At 55.0% G+C, this 20,582-nt stretch overlaps 2 protein-coding genes across 3 annotated transcripts in view; one reads left to right on the top strand and one right to left on the bottom strand.

The window, feature by feature from the left end:
- The window catches only part of KLF17 (Kruppel-like factor 17), a 57,963-nt gene extending 43,827 nt beyond the window's left edge, over positions 1-14,136 (bottom strand). Inside the window, exons 1-2 of the mRNA XM_004679467.1 lie at positions 14,043-14,136; positions 13,265-13,503 (exon numbers count right to left, since the gene is read on the bottom strand). Of these exons, the coding sequence (XP_004679524.1) occupies positions 13,265-13,503; positions 14,043-14,136 (333 nt within the window). The remainder of the gene's footprint in view (positions 1-13,264; positions 13,504-14,042) is intronic.
- Positions 12,908-20,582, top strand: part of SLC6A9 (solute carrier family 6 (neurotransmitter transporter, glycine), member 9) — a 30,060-nt gene continuing 22,385 nt past the window's right edge. Inside the window, exons 1-2 of one of the 2 annotated variants that reach the window (XM_004678912.2) lie at positions 12,908-13,094; positions 18,407-18,519. In XM_004678912.2, coding sequence (XP_004678969.1) covers positions 18,490-18,519 — 30 coding nt within the window. In that variant the 5' untranslated portion in view covers positions 12,908-13,094; positions 18,407-18,489. The remainder of the gene's footprint in view (positions 13,095-18,406; positions 18,520-20,582) is intronic. The other variant, XM_012722713.1, reaches the window with a different exon arrangement.

Here is a 20,582-nt window from a genome sequence, read left to right as displayed (position 1 = left end):
TGGGCAAGAGAAAGACTGGACAAAACTGTTTCTATGACTATGGTGTGGGCAGCAGTGAGCTAGTGACTATTATCTTTCCAGGGGGAAAAGACACCCTGGTTTGTAGCCATTTCCATATTCCATATGTCAAAATTCCTCATCATGGCAGTTTCAGGCAAAAACAAGGTATCATGGTGAGCCACTTGGGGCTCAGAGGGAAAGAAGAGGCCCTTTCATCTCCTCCAGGGTGCCCGGACTTGGGACTGTAAAAGAGAAGCCTGGGAGGAAGCTGAGAAGTTGCTACCAAAATGGAAGGAGGGAAATCGAGGTAGTGCTGTCAATAGGCTAGAGAATATGTTTAAGAGAGAATACTCAATAGAGTATTTCTTCTTTCTTTTAAAAATATTTATTTTTTCATGCATACAAGAACTGGGGTACAGGCCAGAGGTGCGTGGGTGGGGGATAGTGAGAGGCTTCACCAGAGACAGAGTGGAGAGCAAGAACAGGCAGATCGACGAAGTGCAATGCTGAGGGGAGCAGCTGTCGAAAAAGGAAAGGTCTGCCGCACCAAGTGGGTCACCTACAGTCAGGGGACACCAAGTGGGTCACCTACAGTGAGGGGATCGAGCTAGTGCTGCAGGGGCTGCAGACAGCTTCATAGTGCTGCGCTTTAACCCCTTGCACCACCAGGGAGGCCCCTCTCAACAGAGTATCTCTGAGAGATGACTTGAGATCAGCTCACTCAGTCCAGCAGCCACTGTCCATCCACAGCCTGGGTGAGGGGCGTCTGTCGTCTTGGCTTGCTCAGCTGCCCTTCCTCCTGGGGCAACATCTGCTCCTGCAGAAAACAATTTCTCTGATCACAATCATGGCACCTGCAAATTTGGATGTGGCCTGGGTGAGGCCGATGGGAGCATCTCTTTCACGCCGATGATAACTCTGAGCAGCCTGAGGTGAGGCGGGAGTCCTGTGGCTTCCCGCCGCGGAGAGGCCTGCCTGAAGCAGAGCTACAGGGAGAGAGGAGAGAAAGTTTGGGCCCTGAATTCAGGCCTGCCCTTGTTCTTTTGGGGGCTGTGTCCAAGCAGCCCCTAGGAGGGGTGAAGCGCATTCTAGACACTTGACATGTCAGCTCAGTGATCTCAACAAGCTTAGAAAGCCACTCCCTGTTGGAGATGATAGTATTTGCTCAAGATTATGGGGTGCAAGAGCTAGGATTTCAACCTGTACCCCTTCTGCAGGATGATCCTGCAGGAGATCCGGCCCTCAACATTTGGACCAGATCCTTCCAAGTTGGGGGTGTGTCCCCAGCTTTGGAGGTGTGGAGCAGCATCCCTGGCCTCCCCCCACTACATGTCAGGAGCACCCCTTCTCCCTGGTTGTAAAAACTAAACACATCCCACACTGAGCATGTCCCAGGATACAGCCAAAGTTCCAGGACACGGAGGAAGTGACCCCTGGCTGACAACCATTTCTGCCGCCCCCCAGATTCCTCATGCATCACTATCATTGTGTCAGCCAGATGCTGTGTTCGCCCCAGTCAAGATCACATCATCCGTGTGCCAGAAACAACGTGCTGTCCCTCAAGCTCTGGGCCACGCACAGCTCAGTGCCCCCCCAGGCCCTGCGTGGTCTAAAACTCCATGTCACCTACCAGTTTGTGTCCCCCAAATATGCAGTCACCCATACTCCTGGCACTGAGAGCTGTCACTCACTGCCTAGTGGGGTCCATGCCCTCTGTCACCTACATCCGTCAGGGTTGCAGGGCTCTTCACAGAGATAAGACGTGGAAACAGAAACCCAGACGTGCAGCTCAGAGGCGTTGGGGGCCAGAGAAGCCCACAGAAGCCAGGAGACCCCAGCCCCAGGTCCCTCGGTCATGGCTGGTCAAGCTCAATGCTCACGGGGAACAACCAAGCCCGGGCTGGTGCCATCAGGCCCTCCCCCACCTCTGGACTGGACCTGGGGGTGAAGCAGCAAGAATTCTAAGGGTAAGGAGCTTAGACCCACCGGGCAGCTAATCGCCCACACAAGGCCTCAGTTTTGGTCACGGAGCCTGGTAAGGGCCCCTAGCCCCCATCATTCCCTCGCTCCTCCCAGCAGGCGCTCCACGGCCACCTCTCACCATGCATCTGCGCCCAGGGACAGAGGCAGGGGTTCAGACCTCCAGCACCCCACTAGCTGTGCTCCAGTCTGCAAGAGGAGATGAGCATGTCCACCAGCAGCTGGTATTGGGAGCAGGGGGGTGGGGGGTTCCCCAGATCCTCTCAGGATGGATCTCACTTAGGACCAGAGAAATATCTTTTCCTGAGCTGAGAGACGAGGTGGGAGTGGATGGATGCTTCTTTCTAGACCCCTCCAACATGGGGTCCCCAAGATTAACCAAGATGAGGGCTTTAGGCCTATATTTTGGGGCAATAAAGACTTTCAAGCAGCCCCTCCCATGCAGGCCTGGCCTGGTTGTCACAGTGATAACCCTGTTGCTCCAGAGGTGGCTGCTGCTCCTTGAAGTGGGGGAGAGAGGACACAGTGGGTCCCTTGAGTGAGGCGGGTGGGGGTGAGAGGTCAGTGCCTTCTGGGAACATTCCTGACCATGGGGCGGGGCAAGAGGGCTGACCGCCTATGGTTCCTCCATTCCTGTTAGCCACGCCCGTTCCCACTCTCCCCAACCTCCCCCCCCCCCAACCCCACGCTCCAGCTCCACATCCAGGAGCTGTCTAAATCTGAGTTCCCCTGTTTAGGGTGGGGTTCTGGTGGGGGGGTTGCCCGGGGCAGTGCAGGGGTGTGGGCTGAGGTGAAGCCCTCGAGTACACTGTCCAGGTGAGGTTCAGAGAGGGCCCGAGTGTCTGATGATGGATGTGAAGACTCAGCGTAAGGATAGTAGGAAAAACATCCAGGTGACGCTCTGGGGCAGACTCAGGTCTGGCGCAGACACGACCCCAGCGCACTGGGCTGAAGACAGGCCTCAGGGCAGAGGACCTGTGTGTGATGCCAGGTGAGGCTCAGGTGAGGCTCTGGGCTGGCATCCCCCATTTAGTGGTAACTTTTTGCTAAATACAGTTGTTAAAGCACTGGAGTTTATGGGCTTCCCTGATGGTACAGGAGTTAAGTATCAGAGCTATCAAGTTATCACCAGCCACTGCAGCACGAGTTCGATCCCCGGCCAGGATGGTGACCCACGTGGCGGAGCAGACCTCTCCTGTCTCACCTGCTGCTCCCCTAAGCAGTGTATTTCAGTGGATCCACCTGTTCTGCTCCCTGCTCTGTCTCTGGTGAATTCTCTCACCCACCCCAAACTTCTGGCCTGTACCCCAGCTCTTTGCATAAATAAACAAAAATAAATCTTAAAAAATAAAGCAGTGGGCTTTCAATGAGTCTCGTTTGTAATGCACACATTAAAAGGGATGGAAGGTCAGGGATGGGGTTCCACCTAACTGCTCTGAGTTTTCTTTTTAATTATATTGTAACAGGGTGGTCCCCAGGAAAAGGGGAGATTCCAGTTTCCCTGACTCACTCAAAGGAGGATGGAGCTGAGCAGGGAGAAGAAGAATCTAGAGAGGAGACTGAGGAGGAAGGAAGCAGGATGGAGCCAGAAGGAGACCTGAGAGAGGCACGTAAAGAAGCAGAGATATGTGAAGAAGCTTTGTCTTGCTTCTTGGTCCTGGGTGAAACAGACGTGGGTGAGAGACGCATCGGGAGGTGACTTTGCAGTGTTTATCTGGTTTTGATTTTGCTCTTTTCCTCCCAGACTTGTCTGGCCATATCTGACCCATTTTCATGGGTTCCTGCCAGAAGGTGCTTTAGATTTGTGGAGGGCTTTCAGGCCTTGCTTGAGGCAGTGCAGGGGTGTGGGCTGAGGTGAAGCCCTCGAGCACACAGGTGAAAGGAGGCCTTTCAGTCCCTTTTGAGTGGACTTTTACCCACGAGGGGACGGGTAACTTTGGGTGTTTGATTTAGAAACCATAGTCTTTGTCTTTTCTGTACTGCACACTAATTGTATTAAAGTTCCTTTCCATTAAAGGTCTTAAGTGTTTTGGGCCCTCCCTGGTGGCGCAAAGGGTTAAAGCGCAGCACTACAAAGCTAGCCACCTGCTTCAGCATAAGTTTGATCCCCAGCCAGGGAGCTGACCCACATGGCGCAGCAGACCTCTCCTGTCTCTCTGCTGCTCCCCTCAGCAGTGGACTTTGTCAATCTGACTGTTCTGCTCCCGACTGTTTCTGGTGAATCCTCTCACCTCACCTCTGGCCTGTACCCCAGTTCTGTATGCATAAATAAATAAATCCTTTTTAAAAAGAATCTTAGATGTTTTGTCTTGATGTGGTAGATAGCAGAACCTATTTAGAGCAGGCAGGTTTGGGGGTTCAGAGATGCCTCTCTCCCTGCCCTTTAACAATATTATTTTTTATGTAGTAACATTGATATGCAACACCCAATACAGGTCCACACCCACCGCCAGGTCCACACCCACCGCCAGGTACCCAGAGTCCTCCACTCTAATCCACAGGCCGCCACACTTTGCTCCCTCCCCAGCTGAATTTCCTTATCTCTAACGAGAATAATAGCAGTGTCTAGATTGTAGATGCATTGTGAGGCTTAAACGAGACAATGAATGTGAAGTTCTGAACACACAAAGTTCTCAATAAATAATAGCTTTAAAAAAAGAAAGGTGTGCTTGGAAACCGAAGAGACGGAATGAAGCAAGAGCGCAGTAATTAGATGGAGCCGGGGCGATATTATCGTCCAGGAGGCAGAGCTGTGGAGAGTCCATCTTCCTTCTCATTCAAGGCAAGCAGGGGCTGCAAGGCGCACCCCAAGGGGAGAGAAGGCCCGGCCACCTGGCAGGGGCCTTAAAATCAGTAGTTCCTTGATGTATTGCAATGCAGTTAGGAATGGAACCTTAATCTTTCAGTACATTAACAAAGGTCAAAGGCAAAAAAAAAAAAAAAGGATTCTTCATCATTGTGTAAGTTTTAGGCGAACAACTTAGTGATGACACATTTATACAGCAATATGATGGGCATTCTCAGCCAGGCCCCCAACCCCTCACGTAACTTCCATTTCTTCTTGTGGTTGTCTTTTTAACATATAACTTGAATTCAGTGGTTCTGAATCTTTTTTTTTTTTTTATACATGCAAGAACTGGGGTACAGGCCAGAGGTGCAGAGGCAATGAGAAGATCCACCAGAGACAGAGTGGGGAGCAGAACAGACAGATCGACGAAGTACACTGCTGAGGGGAGCAGCGGGTGGGTCAGGAGAGGTCTGCTGTGCCCTGTGGATCACCTCCCTGGCCTGGTATTGAACTGGTACTGCAGTGATAGCTTCGTGGTGCTGTGCTTTAACCCCTTGTGCCACCAGGGGAACCCCAGTTCTGAAACTTTTTGATCTCAGCACCCCTTTACACTTTTTAAAAATAACTGACGACCCAGAGTTTTAAATGGGTTTCATTTATTGATATTCTTTTTATTGGATGTTGAAGCTGAGGAATTTCAAATTTATTTTAATTATTTATATATATAATATATGTGTGTGTGTATATATATATATATATACATTACATTTTAATGGGAAAAACAGTATTTTAAAAAATGGCTACTTCTTTTCTAAAACAAAATTTCTACTCAGGACAGCGGTGTTATTTTAGACTTTTGTAAGTCTCCTAGTTGTCTGACTTGATAAAGACAGCTGGATTCTCATATCTGCTTCTTATTTAATCTGTTGCAAATATGGTTTTGGTTGAAGTATATGAAGGAAACCCAAATATATGAAAGAAGCGGTTTGTGAAACAGCTTCACAAAGCATGTAGTTGGAAAAAAGAAAAGGGTTTATAAGTGTTTCAGTTTGTTGTAGGTAGTCTTTGACAGTGCATCAAAACTCATAGGTATGTTTTTGTTAAAGATTTATTTATGTATGTATACAAGATCTGGGCTATAAGCCCGAGGTGTGGGGGGTGAGAGGGTTCACCAGAGACAATGGAGGACAGCACAGGCAGATTGACTGGAATACACTGCTGAGGGGAGCAGTGGGCGGGTCAGGAGGGGTCTGCTGTGTCATGTGGATCATCTCCCTGGCGGGGGATCGAAATCATGGGCAGTGGCTGTGGACAGCTTGATAACACTCTGAGATAACCCCTGTGCCACCAGAGAGACCAAACGGGTGTATTTTGGTAGTTTCAGTGGGAAAATGGCAACTCTGTCAATGAACATTCCATACTGTTACATTAAAGCCCATGCGTCTGTCTTGCACTTTGTTTAGTTTTGTTTAAGATTTTATTTATTTTTATTTATGCATACAGAAATGGGGCACAGGCCAGAGGTGCAGGGGCAGCAAGAGGATTCACCAGAGACAGAGTGGGGAGCAACAGGCAGATCTACTGAAGTATACTGCTGAGGGGAGCAGTGGGCGAGACAGGAGAGGTCTGCGGGGCCATGTGGGTCAGCTCCCTGGCCAGGGGTTGAACTCGTGCTGCAGTGGCTGCGGAGAGCTTCACATTGTTGTGCTTTATCCTGTTGAGCCACTAGGGAGGGCCTGCATAACTGTTTTTCTGTCATTTGTTCTTTTAAGTAAAACTAGTGTTCAGTGACAAATGTGTGTTTTGGCTCATGACTGAGTCTCACAATTGAGATGACAATCAGATGTACTTTATATAACTTTCCATTTTGTTACATAGAAAATTAAAAAGACACATACCCAAGAATCAAAAGTAATCAAGTTACTAACTTTTTGGCTTCATTGAGGACATGTTCAAGTGAAACTGGGCTCTTCCTCCCCCCCTCCCTCCCCCTTCCTCCCCTTGCTCCTCCCCCTCCCTCCCCCTCCCTCCCTTCCTCCTTCCTTCCTTCCTTTCCCTCCCACTTATGCATAGTAGTGGAGAAAAATACATAGACGTTTAGCACAGTTAGCAGTTGGGGGCCACGCCTTGATGTTCCCCTCTGCATTTTACTTACCACTCTTCTTGTATCACCTGTGCAAATTCAATGATGTGAAAACTGGCAAATAACAGTGAGTGATTATTATGAAGATCAATTTTGCTTTGTGGCTTTCCGTAAATGTCTGGGGGGGAGGGGAGGAATCTGTGAGCACCACCTTGAGAATTGGTAAAAGCTGACATTCTCATTCTAATTAAAGAACCAGAATAGCCAGACTTAACTTCTTTTTAAATGACTTTTGTTTTTCTAAGCTATCACTCAAAGGTTTGTAAAATACTCTCACAAATATTCCATAGGAAAAAAATTGAAAACAACTCCATTTGTGGTACTATTTGCTTTGCTTCCTCAAAAGGAGTGGTGGGGGACTCCCTAGTGGTGCAAGAGATTAAAGCACAGAACTATGAAGCTGTCTGCAGCTTCTGCAGCATGAGTTGGATCCCGGGCCAGGGAGCTGACCCACATGGCGCAGCAGACCTCTCCTGACCCGCCCGCTGCTCCCCTCAGCAGTGTACTTCTTCGATCTGCCTGTTCTGCTCCCAGCGCTGTCTCTGGTGAAGCATCTCACCACCTACCCGCCCCCTCCCCCCCTCCCCCCCCACCTCTGGCCTGTACCCCAGTTTCTGTATGCATAAATAAATCTTTTTTTAAAAAAGGGGGGGTGGAAGGGAAAGGGCTAGGAAGGGGCCCCCAGGGAGTACATCAGGCATATGGGGCCATCCATCATGTGTGTCATGGCTACAGACACAGTCCTGGGCCTCAAGGCAAGGGTGCTGGGAGTGCAGGCCCCGTCTCCTTTCCCACACGGGCTCACTGGTGCCCCCACCATGCACACACCGCCATGGCTAACTGCACACAAGGGACAAGCCTGACCTGTCGGGTCACTCTCACAATATAATCACATGGTCACTTGAAAAGTGCCAACAGTCTAACATCTGACCTTATTGTGCTCAAAACCGATTCCTACCATTTAATATTCACAGGTGGAGAATTTCAATAGCCACATACCCTACCTTAGTTACACTGGAACTGTCAGAGTGGCCTGAAAGCCTCTGCTGGTCCTCCTGGCCATGAACACACATCCATGATGGCCCGCACCGATGGGCATGAGGTGAGGACATAGGTTTTGAAGTTCAAGTTCTGCCATTAGAGTTCTGTAACCTCAGGCAAATTATTTAATCTGCCAGAGCAGATGAGAACCAATTCTAAAAAAGGAAGATAATTCTTATTTTGTCAACTTGATGTGAGGATGACATAAAATCACCAGACAAGGGATAACACCTTGTCTGGCCAGATGTGCCCTAGAGATCCAGCTGTCACCACCACATGTGGCTTTTGTCACCAGAGGGCATCAGGGCTCCGAGCTGTCTGTGGGCACTGCTGGGGGAAAGGTTTCCAGATAGACAAGAGCCTGGGTTCTGGAGGTGAGTGAGTACCAGGTGGGAAGAGGGGGCCGCCACACAGCTCTGCCTCAGCCTCTGGACACCCCATTGGGGCCCAGGTCACCAGCATGAGGGCCAGCGAAGCAGCGTCTCCCAGGGAGAAGCCTGGCCTCACTCAGAAGGGGGAGGAGCACTTACTAGCTAAGTACTTCTGCGCCCACCCCACACCTCTGCAGCCATTAAATCCTCACAGCCATCTCTGACTGACATCACTACACCCATGTTCTGCGCATGGAGGACACAGCAGCCCCAGTCCACCCAGCAGTGAGCAGTCGGTCCAGGAGCTGAATGCGCACAGCCTGGCTTGAGAACCCTGTTCCTAACCACCACCCCACACTCTCCCAGGGATACCTCGCCCTCCTCCTGGGGCTCTGCCCCCAGCTGCCAGCCCTGGAACTCAGCCAGCCCCCGCCAACCCTTTCCCCTCTGCCAGGCTGCTCCCCGCAAGCTCCCGGGTCAGGGCTAGCAGAGAGGCTAATCAGGCATGTGGGGGAGAGAGATAAGACAGGGCCCCCAGCACAGCCTTATCCAGGTCTGCCATTTGCAGCTGCTGGGACCTGTGGGGACCTGCTGCAGGCCCCGCCTCACCCACCTAGGCAACTGTCCACCACCCACACTCAGAGCTGGCGTCACCCCTGTGATGTCATAGCTCCTATGACATCATCCTTTGTAGTGACATCATTATTCTGTCCCGCCTCCATTCCAAAAGGATTGCCCAGCTGGGTACTGGGGGGAAGGAGTCAGACCCGAGCCCGCCCTTGGCTCCCGGTCTGCAGGCTGGGCTGGGCTGCACTGGGAAGAGGGGGTGGTGTCACAGGATCCTCCCGGGGGCCATGGTTATTTTTGGTGTTGGCTGTTCCACTTATAGCCACCCCTCTTCCTGTCTTCTAATCCAAAGGGGCTCCCGGCTCCACGGAGCATGAGGCAGTGGGAGGAATCTCCAGAATCACTGCGGGGCAGCCCGGGTGATGGCATGCTCTGAACTTGCCCCTGCTCCCAACAGGCCTGCTCCCAGCCTGGGCTCTGGGGGCAGTGGAGCCGTTCATGCCACCTCCTGGGAAAGCAGCGAGGCAGGGGCGGGTCGTAGGGGTGACCGGCGAGCAGCCACGCACGCGTGAACTGGCCGACACATCTGTGCTCACAGCTTCACACCACGCATGCCAACAGCAGGGCCCTCGGCCCACGTGGGCCACACCCTGACCCTGGCACACCATTACACGTCCCACCTGGAGAGCAGAGCTGTGCTACGCACAATCACACTACACACTGTGTGCGACCCCAGCCACAGTAGGTGTGACCGCACAAGGCAGGAGTAAAGGGACCTTTGGTTGCGCCCTTGCTATGGCAGCTGTAGCCCCTCTGGACACGCCAGACTCGGGATGGAAGCATCAAGGCATGTGTTTGGAATGTGGGCTCCCCTGAGCTCCTTGAATGTCGGGCACGGGGGCCTCTAGTTTGGGTGCTCTACAGTGTTGGAAGCCCTGGCACCCTGCACAGTGAGAATTCTGGATTTTGGAAGCTCTAAGATCCTTAGGAGGTTGGGTATTGGGGACGCCCGGGGACACCTCTCAGGACAGGGTCAAAGTCAGTGCACCCAATTTGTGTGCCTGATTTCACCAGGAGCCCCTGGAGCCCCATTCTGAGTCTCATGATAGTCTAAGCTGCTCTCTGGACTGCTGGGGCCAGGGAAAGCACAACAGGGGTCCGTGAAACCCCAGCGATGGCTCTTGGATCTGGTACCAACCTAACCTGACCCCTTGCATGGGACTGGACAGTGAAGGGGCCAGGCGCTGACCCCTGGGCTCCAAGTTGAAGGGAGGAGGAATCTGAAAGCATGCTCTCCCAATCATGCTTCCCAGCTCCTGAGCCTGGGGCCCCAAAGATGTGGAGACCACTGGTCAGACCAGGCTACCACTCAGAGCAATGTCCTCCCTTCCCCAACTTCTCACCAGGAACCTCAGCACCCCACCACTGACATGCCTGCTGCCAGCTCCTACAGTGACCCTCAGAAGTGACCCAAGCCTGGCCCTATTTCCCCAAAGACAAGCCTAAGTCCACTCTGCGTGTCCCAAGACGCCTTGAGCCTTCAGGCTGATGACCACAGACAGGGAAGCCAGCCAGCACTGGGGGTTCTGCCGCTGGGTGCAGTCCTCCCAGGAAACAGGACTGTCACTGGAGGTTCCTGAGACACGCCTCAGCCTACAGTGGGTGGGGCCCTGGAGGCCCAGGAAGAGGCAGGCCGTAAGGCTCCTGACCCATCGGTCCTTCAGCCGGTCCTCAGGCCTGGTCCTCCTATTTTCGCCACTGTGGCCCAAGCTGGCCATGTCCTTCTTATCCCACAGGCCTAGGCCCAGGCCCACGCCCAGGAGCTCACAGCCAGGGACCAGGGCCATCCCAGTTCTGACCTGGTTAGGCCCAAACCTGCCTCCCTTGGGACCTCATTTTGGTTAGGGAAAAAAACAGCTGTTCTAGTCCAGATTTTCTCACAAGCTTCTCCTTGGGACTCAACTCCCTGTGTGTCTGGCTGCCTGAAGCCCCTTCCGAAGTGAAGGTGGGTAAAATACACACCCTCATAAATCTATCTATATGCATGCAAATATGCTTTGTGATAAGTCATCTGTTTGTCTAGCAAATCCCTCATGGGCAACATCTCCAACTTCCCCAAACACCCCAAGGAAATCTTTCCCCCACTCTGTGGAGCTAGAGTGTTCTTTCCCAGCCCCAGATTAATTCCCAAACTCTCTCTTCCTGGTAGGAACCCTGAGCAACCCCTCCCCCTCTCTTCTTCCAGCCCCTGCCTCCTCCCCACCCCCACCCCAGGCTTGGGGGCCTCATGGGAGTCTCACTGCACATCTGGAACCTACCTCCCTCCACCTGCGTTGAATCTACAAGCAAGTGGGAAGTCCCACTTTCCCTGGGCCAAACGATTCTCAGCACCCCCACTGAAACGCAGAGTCCTGTCCTCCAAAGCCCAGCGTGCTGCTTCAAGGGGAGAAGGCTGCTGCCCAGCTCCCCAACCCTCCGGCTTGTCCCCCCCACCACTACCTGGGGCTGGGGCTCTTCTAACAGCCTCCACCCTGCTTTTCCTGTGCAGTGTCCTTTTTGAAAACCCTGGGAGAGGTAGAGAGAGACCAGAAACAGAATTTGCATCCTAGTGGGAGAAGCAAGGAGAGCTTGACTCAGACCTGCCCAGTACCCAAAGTTGTGTATATCACACTCTTCCACAAGCACCACGCACTGGTCAGACACAGTGCACTGCCCAGGCAGAAGCACACCACACACACACCCCCAGCACCTGTAATTTGTTCACAGGAGGATACATACCCCAAACACATTAAACTGCTAGATGTGAAGACAAAGTGAAAATGAAAATAATCTCACTGAGACCAGCAGGTCTCCCCAGTCTGATCAGGGTTCCATGTAAACAGCTGTAAATTCCTAGTGACTACGCGAAGCTTTGTGGGATGGGCTGTGTGTGACATGAGCTGCTCCCCGGGCAGGAAGCTCCTGTGCCTGATACCTGTTATCTTGCTCAGAGTCTCCATCTGTACATTAATGAAGTGGGAGTGCACTCATCGATTGTGAGTGTACTGCGGGTGTATCAGCTTCTTGGAGGCTGATTATCCCCCCCAAGGAACAAATAAAACCGGTTTTCCTGGGCAGAGATGGTGAGGAAGGGACTGGGGTGCAGAGGGGAGACGGCTGCTCCAGCCTGGGCCCTTTCCCAAGCAGATGCTTTGCTTAGGCTGGGCAACCACACTTCCTCTCATAGCAAGTGCTAACTGGCCCTTCTCCCTGGAAGCTGGTGTCTGTCACTAGGTAAGCAAAGGTGGGAGCCCCCTTCTGCCAAGTGCCAGCTGCCGCAGCCTGAAGGCAGCTTACTTGAGCCTCATCCTCTCCATGTCTCAGAAAGAGGAAGCTCCTTTTGGCAAACTTCTAGCTGGGAGTGGAATCCAGGTCTGCGTCCCAAGGAGTCCCAAGGAGTGGCCCGGCCACACAAGGGCCAGAGTCAGGCTGACCAGACCAGTAGTCAAGGAAGGGTCCTTGGGGAAATAATTGTCCCCCAGTTCCAAAGAGTCCGCCCTTGGCCTTACCCAGCTGTGCCCAACGTCCCTAGCAGCGCTGCTCCAAAGGGAATGGAATTTGCTTTGACTTCTCTCTAGGGGGAACGCAGGCGCAGAAGGCGGGGGCCAGGCAGGCGAACTTCAGCCCCAGCCCCCCGAAGTGCCCCAGGCTTTCTGGCTTCATTCCAGCCTAACCCAAAGGGAACAAGGTCTGCTTCCTCTAAGGGCCGCAGCCGGGGGCGGGCAGCGAGTAGGGGTGGAGGCGGGGGCTCCTTTACGGAGCCCACTCCCAGAGCTTCCTAGGGATCGATCCTTTGAAAGCTGGAGTGACTTGTAATTTTATTCCCTGGGAGGAGGAGCTTGAGAAGTCGGCCAGAGGGGTGGGGATGAGAGTGGGGGGGGCGGGGTGGAGGAAGGACAGCCAGGGGAGCTGTTCAGAGAGGGGAGGGACTTGGCTGGATCTCTCAAGCCTTCTTCACTCTCCAAACTTTCACCAAACTCTTGGCCCCCGCCTCCCCGAAACCAAAACACAGCAAGCTCGGGAGAAGCCGCGAGCGGCGCGGCGGGGCGGGCAGACTCGCAGCGGCATAGAGCCACGGGAGGCTGATGCAACCTTCCCTTTAAGAAAGCCACCTGGGTACTCTGCGGTGCGGACCCAGCACGCCTGGGCTGGGGGCTGCAGCATGGTAAGGGGGCTGGGGGAGGGGGCGCTGCGGCCCACTTCTGTCTGTCCTGCCGTCAGTCAGGGTGTTTGGTGGCTGAGCCCTAGAACCAGCGTGTGTGTGTGCGTGCGTGTGTGTGTGTGAGATCGCGCATGCATGTGGGCATCTGTGGGCAACATTGTGGGTGCACGCACGGGAATGTCTGTCTCGCAGCGGAGGTCGGGGTAGGTGCGCGCGTCTGGGTGTCTCCCTGTCACCAAGGAGCTGAAGCGGGCGGGAACGGCGTGTGTGGGGGGGCGCTTCTTGGAGGGGGGCAGCTGCGTGCAGACGCCGGCTTGATCGGGGGCGGCGGGCGCTGGGCTGTGCGGGTAGCTCCGGAACCAGAGCGTGTCTCGGTCCGACTGGGGCGCCAGGAGGTCTGCGCGCGGGGGGCCTGCGGAAGCCGGGAATCTGGGGCCGTGTCTGCGCCCCGAGCGCAGGCTCCCGCTCCATCTCCGCGCACCGCCGGCCTGGCCGCCTATCTGGCCCCGCCAGCCCGCCGGCCTCGCTATCTGCCAGCCCACCCGCCCGCGGGGTGCGGGTTCCCGCGCGCACTCAGGTCCCGGGAAGCCGCGCTAGCGAGCCCCGGCGTTCTCGGGCTCTTTGTCCGAGGCTGCCTTGGCCGTGGCTTTGGGAAAGGATGCGGACGGGGAGTTATTTTGGGGCTGCTAGGAAGAATCTGCGCTCTCTCCAACCCAACCTTCATCCCCGGAGCGTGTAGGGCGGGCCTAGGCGGCCGCAGGTGAAGCTAGGGGCCTAGTAGCCCTGGGGTGCCCACCCCCAGTTGGCGCCCCGCACCCCGCAGCCACTGCCGGGCTGGAGGAGGCGGCGGGGCCGGGGCCGGACGGGAGGGGGGCTTGCCCGGAGGGTCGGGAGGGGCCGGTGCCGGTCCGGGGGCGGGGCAAGGGGGCGGGGACCTCGGCGCCCCGGTACTTTTCCACCGCAGGGGCCGGGGGCGGGGCCGCCGCCTCCACACCAGCTGAGAGGCCCACACGTGGCGGCTGATGTAACCCCCGCCCCCCCACATCTCGCACCCCGATTAAAGCGGACTCGCCCCGCTTCGAGGAATCGGGGCGCCCCGCTCTGGGTGGGGCCGCAGCTGCGAAAGCGACCGCGCCCCTGCCCCGCCTGCCAGTCCCGGGCCTCCTCGCCGTCGGCCGGCCGCTTCTTAAAGGAGCCGCGCCCCCTTTGGGGCCTGTTCTCCTCAAGCCACGCCCCTCCTCGGTCACGCTTAAAGGGGCCGCGTCGGGGTCGCTGACAGCTGCCGCACAAAGCATGGGTTCCTGTCTTTGCTGAAACAAGCCTGATGCAGTGGCCGCTCAGAGACAGAGGCTGGGGTGCGAGCAGTGAAGAAAGAGAGAAGAAGGATTTGCGAGGTTACAGAGGGAACATTAGAAGGTTGAAGAGGAGTGGATGAGGGGATTTGTTCTAGCGGCTAATGGGCGACACTGAGCATGCCCACATGTTTACAAGAACCGCCCAGGAACGCCCCCTTACTGGGCCTGCACTGTGACTGCAGTGAGAGCCCCCCTGTGCTCAGCCCTGGAGACATGGAGGAACCACACCTCTGCTCTGGAAGCTCTCTCCAGCAGGTGGGGAGCCAGACTTGGATACAAGTAACCTTGCCGCAGAGCTACGTGTGACGGGTGTGTTAACTAAATATCCACAGCATGCTTTGGGGTGCAGTGGGAAGATCGGCTGCAACTGGGAGGGTGGAGGAAGGCTTCTTGAAGATTATGGTGTCCGGACAGATTTTGAAGATGGGTAGGATGATATATCCGGATGGAAATGAGCACAAGGGTGCTCCAGGAACAGAGAGCATGGCGACAAGCCTCTGGGGAGGCTGAAGAGTTCCACTCGGGCTGCAGGTGGCCGCAGGCGACCAAGGGTAGCGCACCTGGGCTCCGGGCTCCCTGCTCCAGCCTGTCCGCCTCTCCTCCCACAGCCTCTCCACTCCAGCACAGCGAGTGGAGACAGTGCATCTTCCTCTACCTACCAAACTGTCAGGTCCTCCGGGCCGGGGAGAAAGCCTGCCTCTTTTCCATCCTCAGTAACAACGCCAGAACTTGGTCCAGATAGACCTTTAACACCACTTGTCCTGACATTCCTGTTTAAGCAAGAGAAAAGACAGCAGTGACACTGTAGTGTCATGTAGTGTCACTGTAGTGTCATGACTGCCCTCTCAACTCTGCCCTGACAACTCAAACCCTGTCCATATTCTCCCTGCTCCAAACCTACAGCACATACCTGGCTCAGGAACAGGCACCATCTGAAATCAGAGCCCCTCCTGTCCCTCACCTCCGAACCCCACTCATCACCAAAGCCTACTGGTGTTACTGCCTGTATTTTCCTCAAATCTGTGTGTGTGTGTGTGCTTCTCCATCTCTGACCCAGCCCATACCTAATCATGCCATTCTCTTCAGTTCTCCCCTCCTTCCAGTCTTTTCTTCATGTTTAGAACATAGAAAACCAAATTGCAGGCCCCAAAGACCCCTTCCCTGCTAGTCTGTCCTCTCATCACTGGCCACTTTTTCCCTGACTTTCTAATTCCCAGCCGCAGGGTCTTTCCACACACTGTTTCACATATTTGAATCTCTCTTCCTCTTCCCTTCTTCACTATTGCTACATTACCCAATTAGCTCCCTCTGGCCCTGAAGCATCACTTCCTCAGAGACTCAGAGATACCCTTTCTACTCTGGGACATGACCAGGGCCAGGGCTAAAGATTCTCGTAAAAGGATGTTCCTCCTTCACACCCCTTTATCTCAGTCATTAGCCATATCACTGGAGTCTCAGTTTCAAGTTCTTCCCCAGCCTGTAAATTGGGGGTTGGGGGAAGAAGGGGGGGTTGATTCCCATGAGTTCTTAGTGTCTCACACAGGTCTGGACCAGAGCAAAACCTGCAGTAAATATTTGTGGAATAAGTATATCAAGTCGTGGCCAGCCTTAAAAGTCTACTAAGCAATGTAGGCCTTATCCTGCTGGCTATGGATAGCCTTTGGAGGGAATCAGGGTTTTTAGGGCTTTGGAAAGATTAATGGATTTAAGGGGAGGAAAATATGGACAACTTGTAGCAGAGTAAAAAATGAAACAGGAACTTCAGAATTTCCAAAGGAAGTGTGATGACCTGCATTTCCATATTGAGAAAACTGAAACTCAAAACGCTTAAGTAACTTGCATGAAGTCACATACCTCGTGAGCAGTAGAGAGAATTCCAGTGCTTCCCCCATCCCCCCAGAGCTCCAACTCTTCCTCACATGTTACCTGACTGACCCGTTGCTTATCAATGGTGCCTGGATATGAATTAAAGTCCTGTCTGGTACCTGGGAAATGTGAAGCCTCAATACCAGAAGGCTGCCTGGCACCTCATGGGGCATTCAGTTGCTACTTTTTGAATGGATGGGTGGGGCCACTTAACAGAAATGGCAAAGGCAAGAGGGGGAAGATTCATACCAGCCCTGGAAGCTTCCACTGAGCAGTCTTCCCCCCCACCTCCCACCTCTCCCTCACTCCCTGTAAACTCCTTGGGGGCAAGAACTGAATTTGCATTGGATAAACAGGGTAAGTCAAGGACAGTTTCCTCAATTTATTCATCTGACCAGAGGATGAAATAATTGCCAACTTATCTGGTGACTTTTAATAATGGCCACCTGCAGTTATTGACATCATCACTGTCATTATTATTCACTGATTGAAGAAAGACAGCTGTGGGCGCTCAGATCTCTTGGAAAGAGGGGTTCAGTGAATGAGGAGGACCAGGATCTAATCTCCTTGGAAGGGAGTATACTCCTTTTCTCCTGACTGCTCCAGAAGACCAAAGCAGAGCCCTCTTTAGGGGGATACTTGAGAGTCCATCCTGAGTGATCAATAAAGGAAAATGGCTCCAAGTCCCCCCACCCCCACCCCAACCTGTCCGGGCCCTGGGGAAAAGGGTCCGCAGGAGGCCTGTAGTGCTGGGCACTGGCCTGCCTGCAGAAGCCAAGAGTTGATTTGCATAGGCAAAGAGCTTCCTCATCTCTCTCTGGTCTTCAGTGACTTCCTGGGCCTGTGGGTAAGAAAGAACCTTGACCAGGTGACCGTGGGTGAGACAGTAACATTGATAGAGCAGCTTTTGGAATAGTCTGTTCTCTGGGAGGTAGGGAAGACCCCCATGGAGGGTCAAACCCCTCCTGCCATGGAGGGGAGGTCCTCATGCCTTGGACGCAGGCTTTTCCTCCTGAGAGATTTTCTTTGGTGTTTCCTGAAGGCTGATTCCTCTTCTGCAGCCTCTCAAACCTACCCCTTCCTCTGGGTCACACCTGCCTGTCCGTGGGCCATGCTTCCCATTTGTCTGCTGCCCCTTCTAGCTCGCCAGCCCCGCCCCCTCCCCTCCCCCACCTCCCCCTCCTCCCCCCTTGCCTTCAGATGAGCTCAGATAAATCTTGAGCTGGACTAAACCCCGCTTTTAGGACTTCAGTCTTGCCCACGCCTCACAAGGGGAGCACCGTGCTGGTGCTGGACACAGAGGAGTGAAAGAAGCACAGACCTAAGCCCTCGGGCAGCTCACTGGCTGTGGCTGGCAGGCGCTAAGCAAATACATCTAATAGGAGCTGATAGGGCGCTAGGAGAAGCCCTCACAGAACAGAAAGGAGGAAGCACTGTGTTCTCTGCATCAGGAAAGACTACAGGGAAGAGGTGGCATTTAACAGGATTTGTAGATTTTGATGGTGAAGGGGTGGGGGAGGAGAAGTGAAGTGGGGGGGGGCAGCCCGGCCGAGAGCAGGGGGCGTGCCCGCACATGGTATGTTTGGCGTGCCCAGAGCTCATGGCCTAGGTTACTATCATAACGAGCCAGCTGCCCTGGACCCTGAGCTGGGGAAGGACCAGCCAGGCCTCCCGGCTGGGGCGAGTTTGGGGAGCACGTGCTGATCCAAGTTGATTCCTCTTTGGGGGGAAAGGTTGAAGCCATTCACACAAGATGATGAAGGAATTGGACCCTGTCCCGGTTTTGTGTTCATTTTTTAATCTTTTATAGAGTTGGGCATCTGGAGAGTCAAAAATAGACCTTTGCCCATTGGGACAGGAAGCTTGGAGACCAAGGGATCCAGGGGAAGGGTTGGAAGAAAAGTGAGGGAGCAGCTGGATGGAAGGAGGTGCATCCAGCCAGGGGCAGGATGGAAAAATGGCTGAGTCAGGGCCAGCAGGGTGGGAGAGAAGGGGGGACTTGCCAGCTGGTGGTCTGGACGCCCTGAGGGCCACACGAGTCCTGCCCCTGCCTCTGGGCACAGGGCCTCAGCTTGCCCTCTGTTCTCTCCCTAGCTCTTGAAGTCTGTGGTCTGAAAAGTGCTGGAAGCAAAACCTGTGAGTGGTCCCAGATCCAGAGCCCCCACCCCACTGCCGCCATGGTAGGAAAAGGAGCCAAAGGGATGCTGGTAAGTACGGGGACCAGACTACAGGAAGAAGGGGGATCCCGAGCTCTGTCCCCTCTGGGGCCCCTGCCGGGGACTCGCCACAGCAGGCGGGTCCAGGAGGCTCCATGGAGGCCCAAGTCTGGCACCACCAGAGCTCCTGAGTGCCAGAGTGGCCCTGGTTCCAGCAGCAGCCCCTCATCCCACAGGTTCCATGGTGCTGCCAAGCCCACAATGGGCCAGGTTCTGCCCAGAGCCTGCAGAGGCACGCCAGGAGGCGGGCAGCAGCTTCCCATCCCGTCACAGCAGATACCCTGGGGAGGAGGCCCCGACTTGTCCTGCTGGGGAGACACAGCACGGCGGAGCTGGCATGAGTCCCCCAACCATCGTGGCACATAGTACTCTGGTCACGGAGTCCTCAGACCCCGACTGGTGTTTCTGTACTTCTGGCTCCTCGCCGTGAAAAGTATCAAAGAACACTCCATTGTGTGTCCTCTCCTGACGCCTGTCTGCAGGCCTCCCTGTCCCCTTTCCCAGGCTCTAGACCCTGCCTTGCCCTCGGTCTCAGCACCGGAGAGGTGAGGGTGAGGTGTAGTGAGAAGCCAAGGGCAAGAACAGGGCCCAGGTGAAGGCTCCGAGGAACCAGGGGAAGGTGCTAGGCCCCTCGCAGGGCAGTGGTCTTTCTCTTCCTTCGGGGTCTTACCTCAGGGGTAAGCTGGAAGGAGCACTTGCGAGAATGGGGGGGGGGGCCCTCTCTTGCTCCTCCGCTGGCCTCACCCCTCCCAGAAGTGTCTTGACATGGGGGGGGGACTCCACCCCCTTCTTCTTGGAGATCCTGACCCCCTCTGAGCCTGAGAAGCCCCATGTGGCCGTGGCTGCTCTTCTTTCTCTGGAGTGACGCTGAAGGGCCGGTGGGCGGGCTGAGGAGCCAAGGGCCCCACGTGGGCAGTGCCCGAGGATGAATCACAGGGTCCAGAGCTCCCGGCCCTGCGCCTACCGCTGCCAGCCATCTCGGAAGGGAAGGGAGCGCTGCCTTGGGACGCCTGTTCCCAGGCCCAGGATGTGCCTAAAGATAGCAGGGCCCGCTTCCTCGCCCTCTGCCCTCCAGCTCTGACTGCGGCAGCGTTTGAGGCTTATAGCATCTGTCCCCTGGGTACCCCCAGTGGTGGCTGGAGATTCTATTCCTGCCTGTTTCTTCAGTTTCTGCTGAGGACTTTGGGCTACTCTATTCTCGGGCCCCCTCCTCTCAGGGCTTGCCTCTAGGCTGCAGACTGCACTCCTCCCCCCAACCTCAGCGGCAAAATGGCTCTTGTTGCCTCATCTCCTCAGGGCCAACGGCTAAGGGTGGCCCTCTAGACCCAGTCTCTGCAGCTGAGGTGGGGCAGAGAGGATGCTGAGGGCCATGCATGCAAGCCAGGGCACGAGAACTTTGTCACGTGTGGCTTCTGTCACCCAGGTATTGGGCAGTGAGCAGTGGGTGCCTCCCGGCGGCCATCCCTGTTGACCTTAGGTGTGGGTGTAAGGACATGGGCCCCTTGGGTCTCTTTAGTGTGAACAGACGCTGCATGATGTCCTGGGGGCCTCTGCGAGACCCTTCATGTGGCGGGCGCTCTGTGGAGGAGCGAGCCACTTACTGCGCGTGCCCAGGCGGGCAGGCCTGCCCCATGTGCCCTCCCCCACCCGTGGCCCAGATGGTCTCTGCCGGGCCAGCTCAGCTGCCTCCCTCATGCCTCAGCGACCTCCAGGACAGGGCCTTGCAATAGCCCAGCTGGCCAGGGTGCCTTCAAGCCTGGGAGCAGCTGGGCTGCCTGGGGGCATGGGAGTGGGTGGGGTGGGCCTCTCAGGGAGACCTAGTGTGTACACTGGGGCTGGACTGCCTGGAGCTTCAGGCATCTGGAAGGTGGAACCCAGGACAGGAAGCAAGAGAGCCTCACTGGGCAGCTTTAATTGCATGGCCTCAAACCAAACTGACAAGCTGGTATACCCCTCCCCTGTGCCTGCTCCCCCTCACTCAGCATCTTGGGCAGTAGATGCCCTGATGCGCCTTGTCGGAGTAGCCCCTTGTCTCTGAGCAGGCTGGTTGCTTC

The sequence above is a fragment of the Condylura cristata genome, unplaced genomic scaffold, assembly GCF_000260355.1.
Source record: "Condylura cristata isolate star-nosed mole 26May11 unplaced genomic scaffold, ConCri1.0 scaffold00008, whole genome shotgun sequence".
Lineage (NCBI taxonomy): Eukaryota > Metazoa > Chordata > Mammalia > Eulipotyphla > Talpidae > Condylura > Condylura cristata.
Note: the sequence above shows the minus strand (reverse complement) of the source record. Positions and strands in the feature narration are given on the sequence as shown.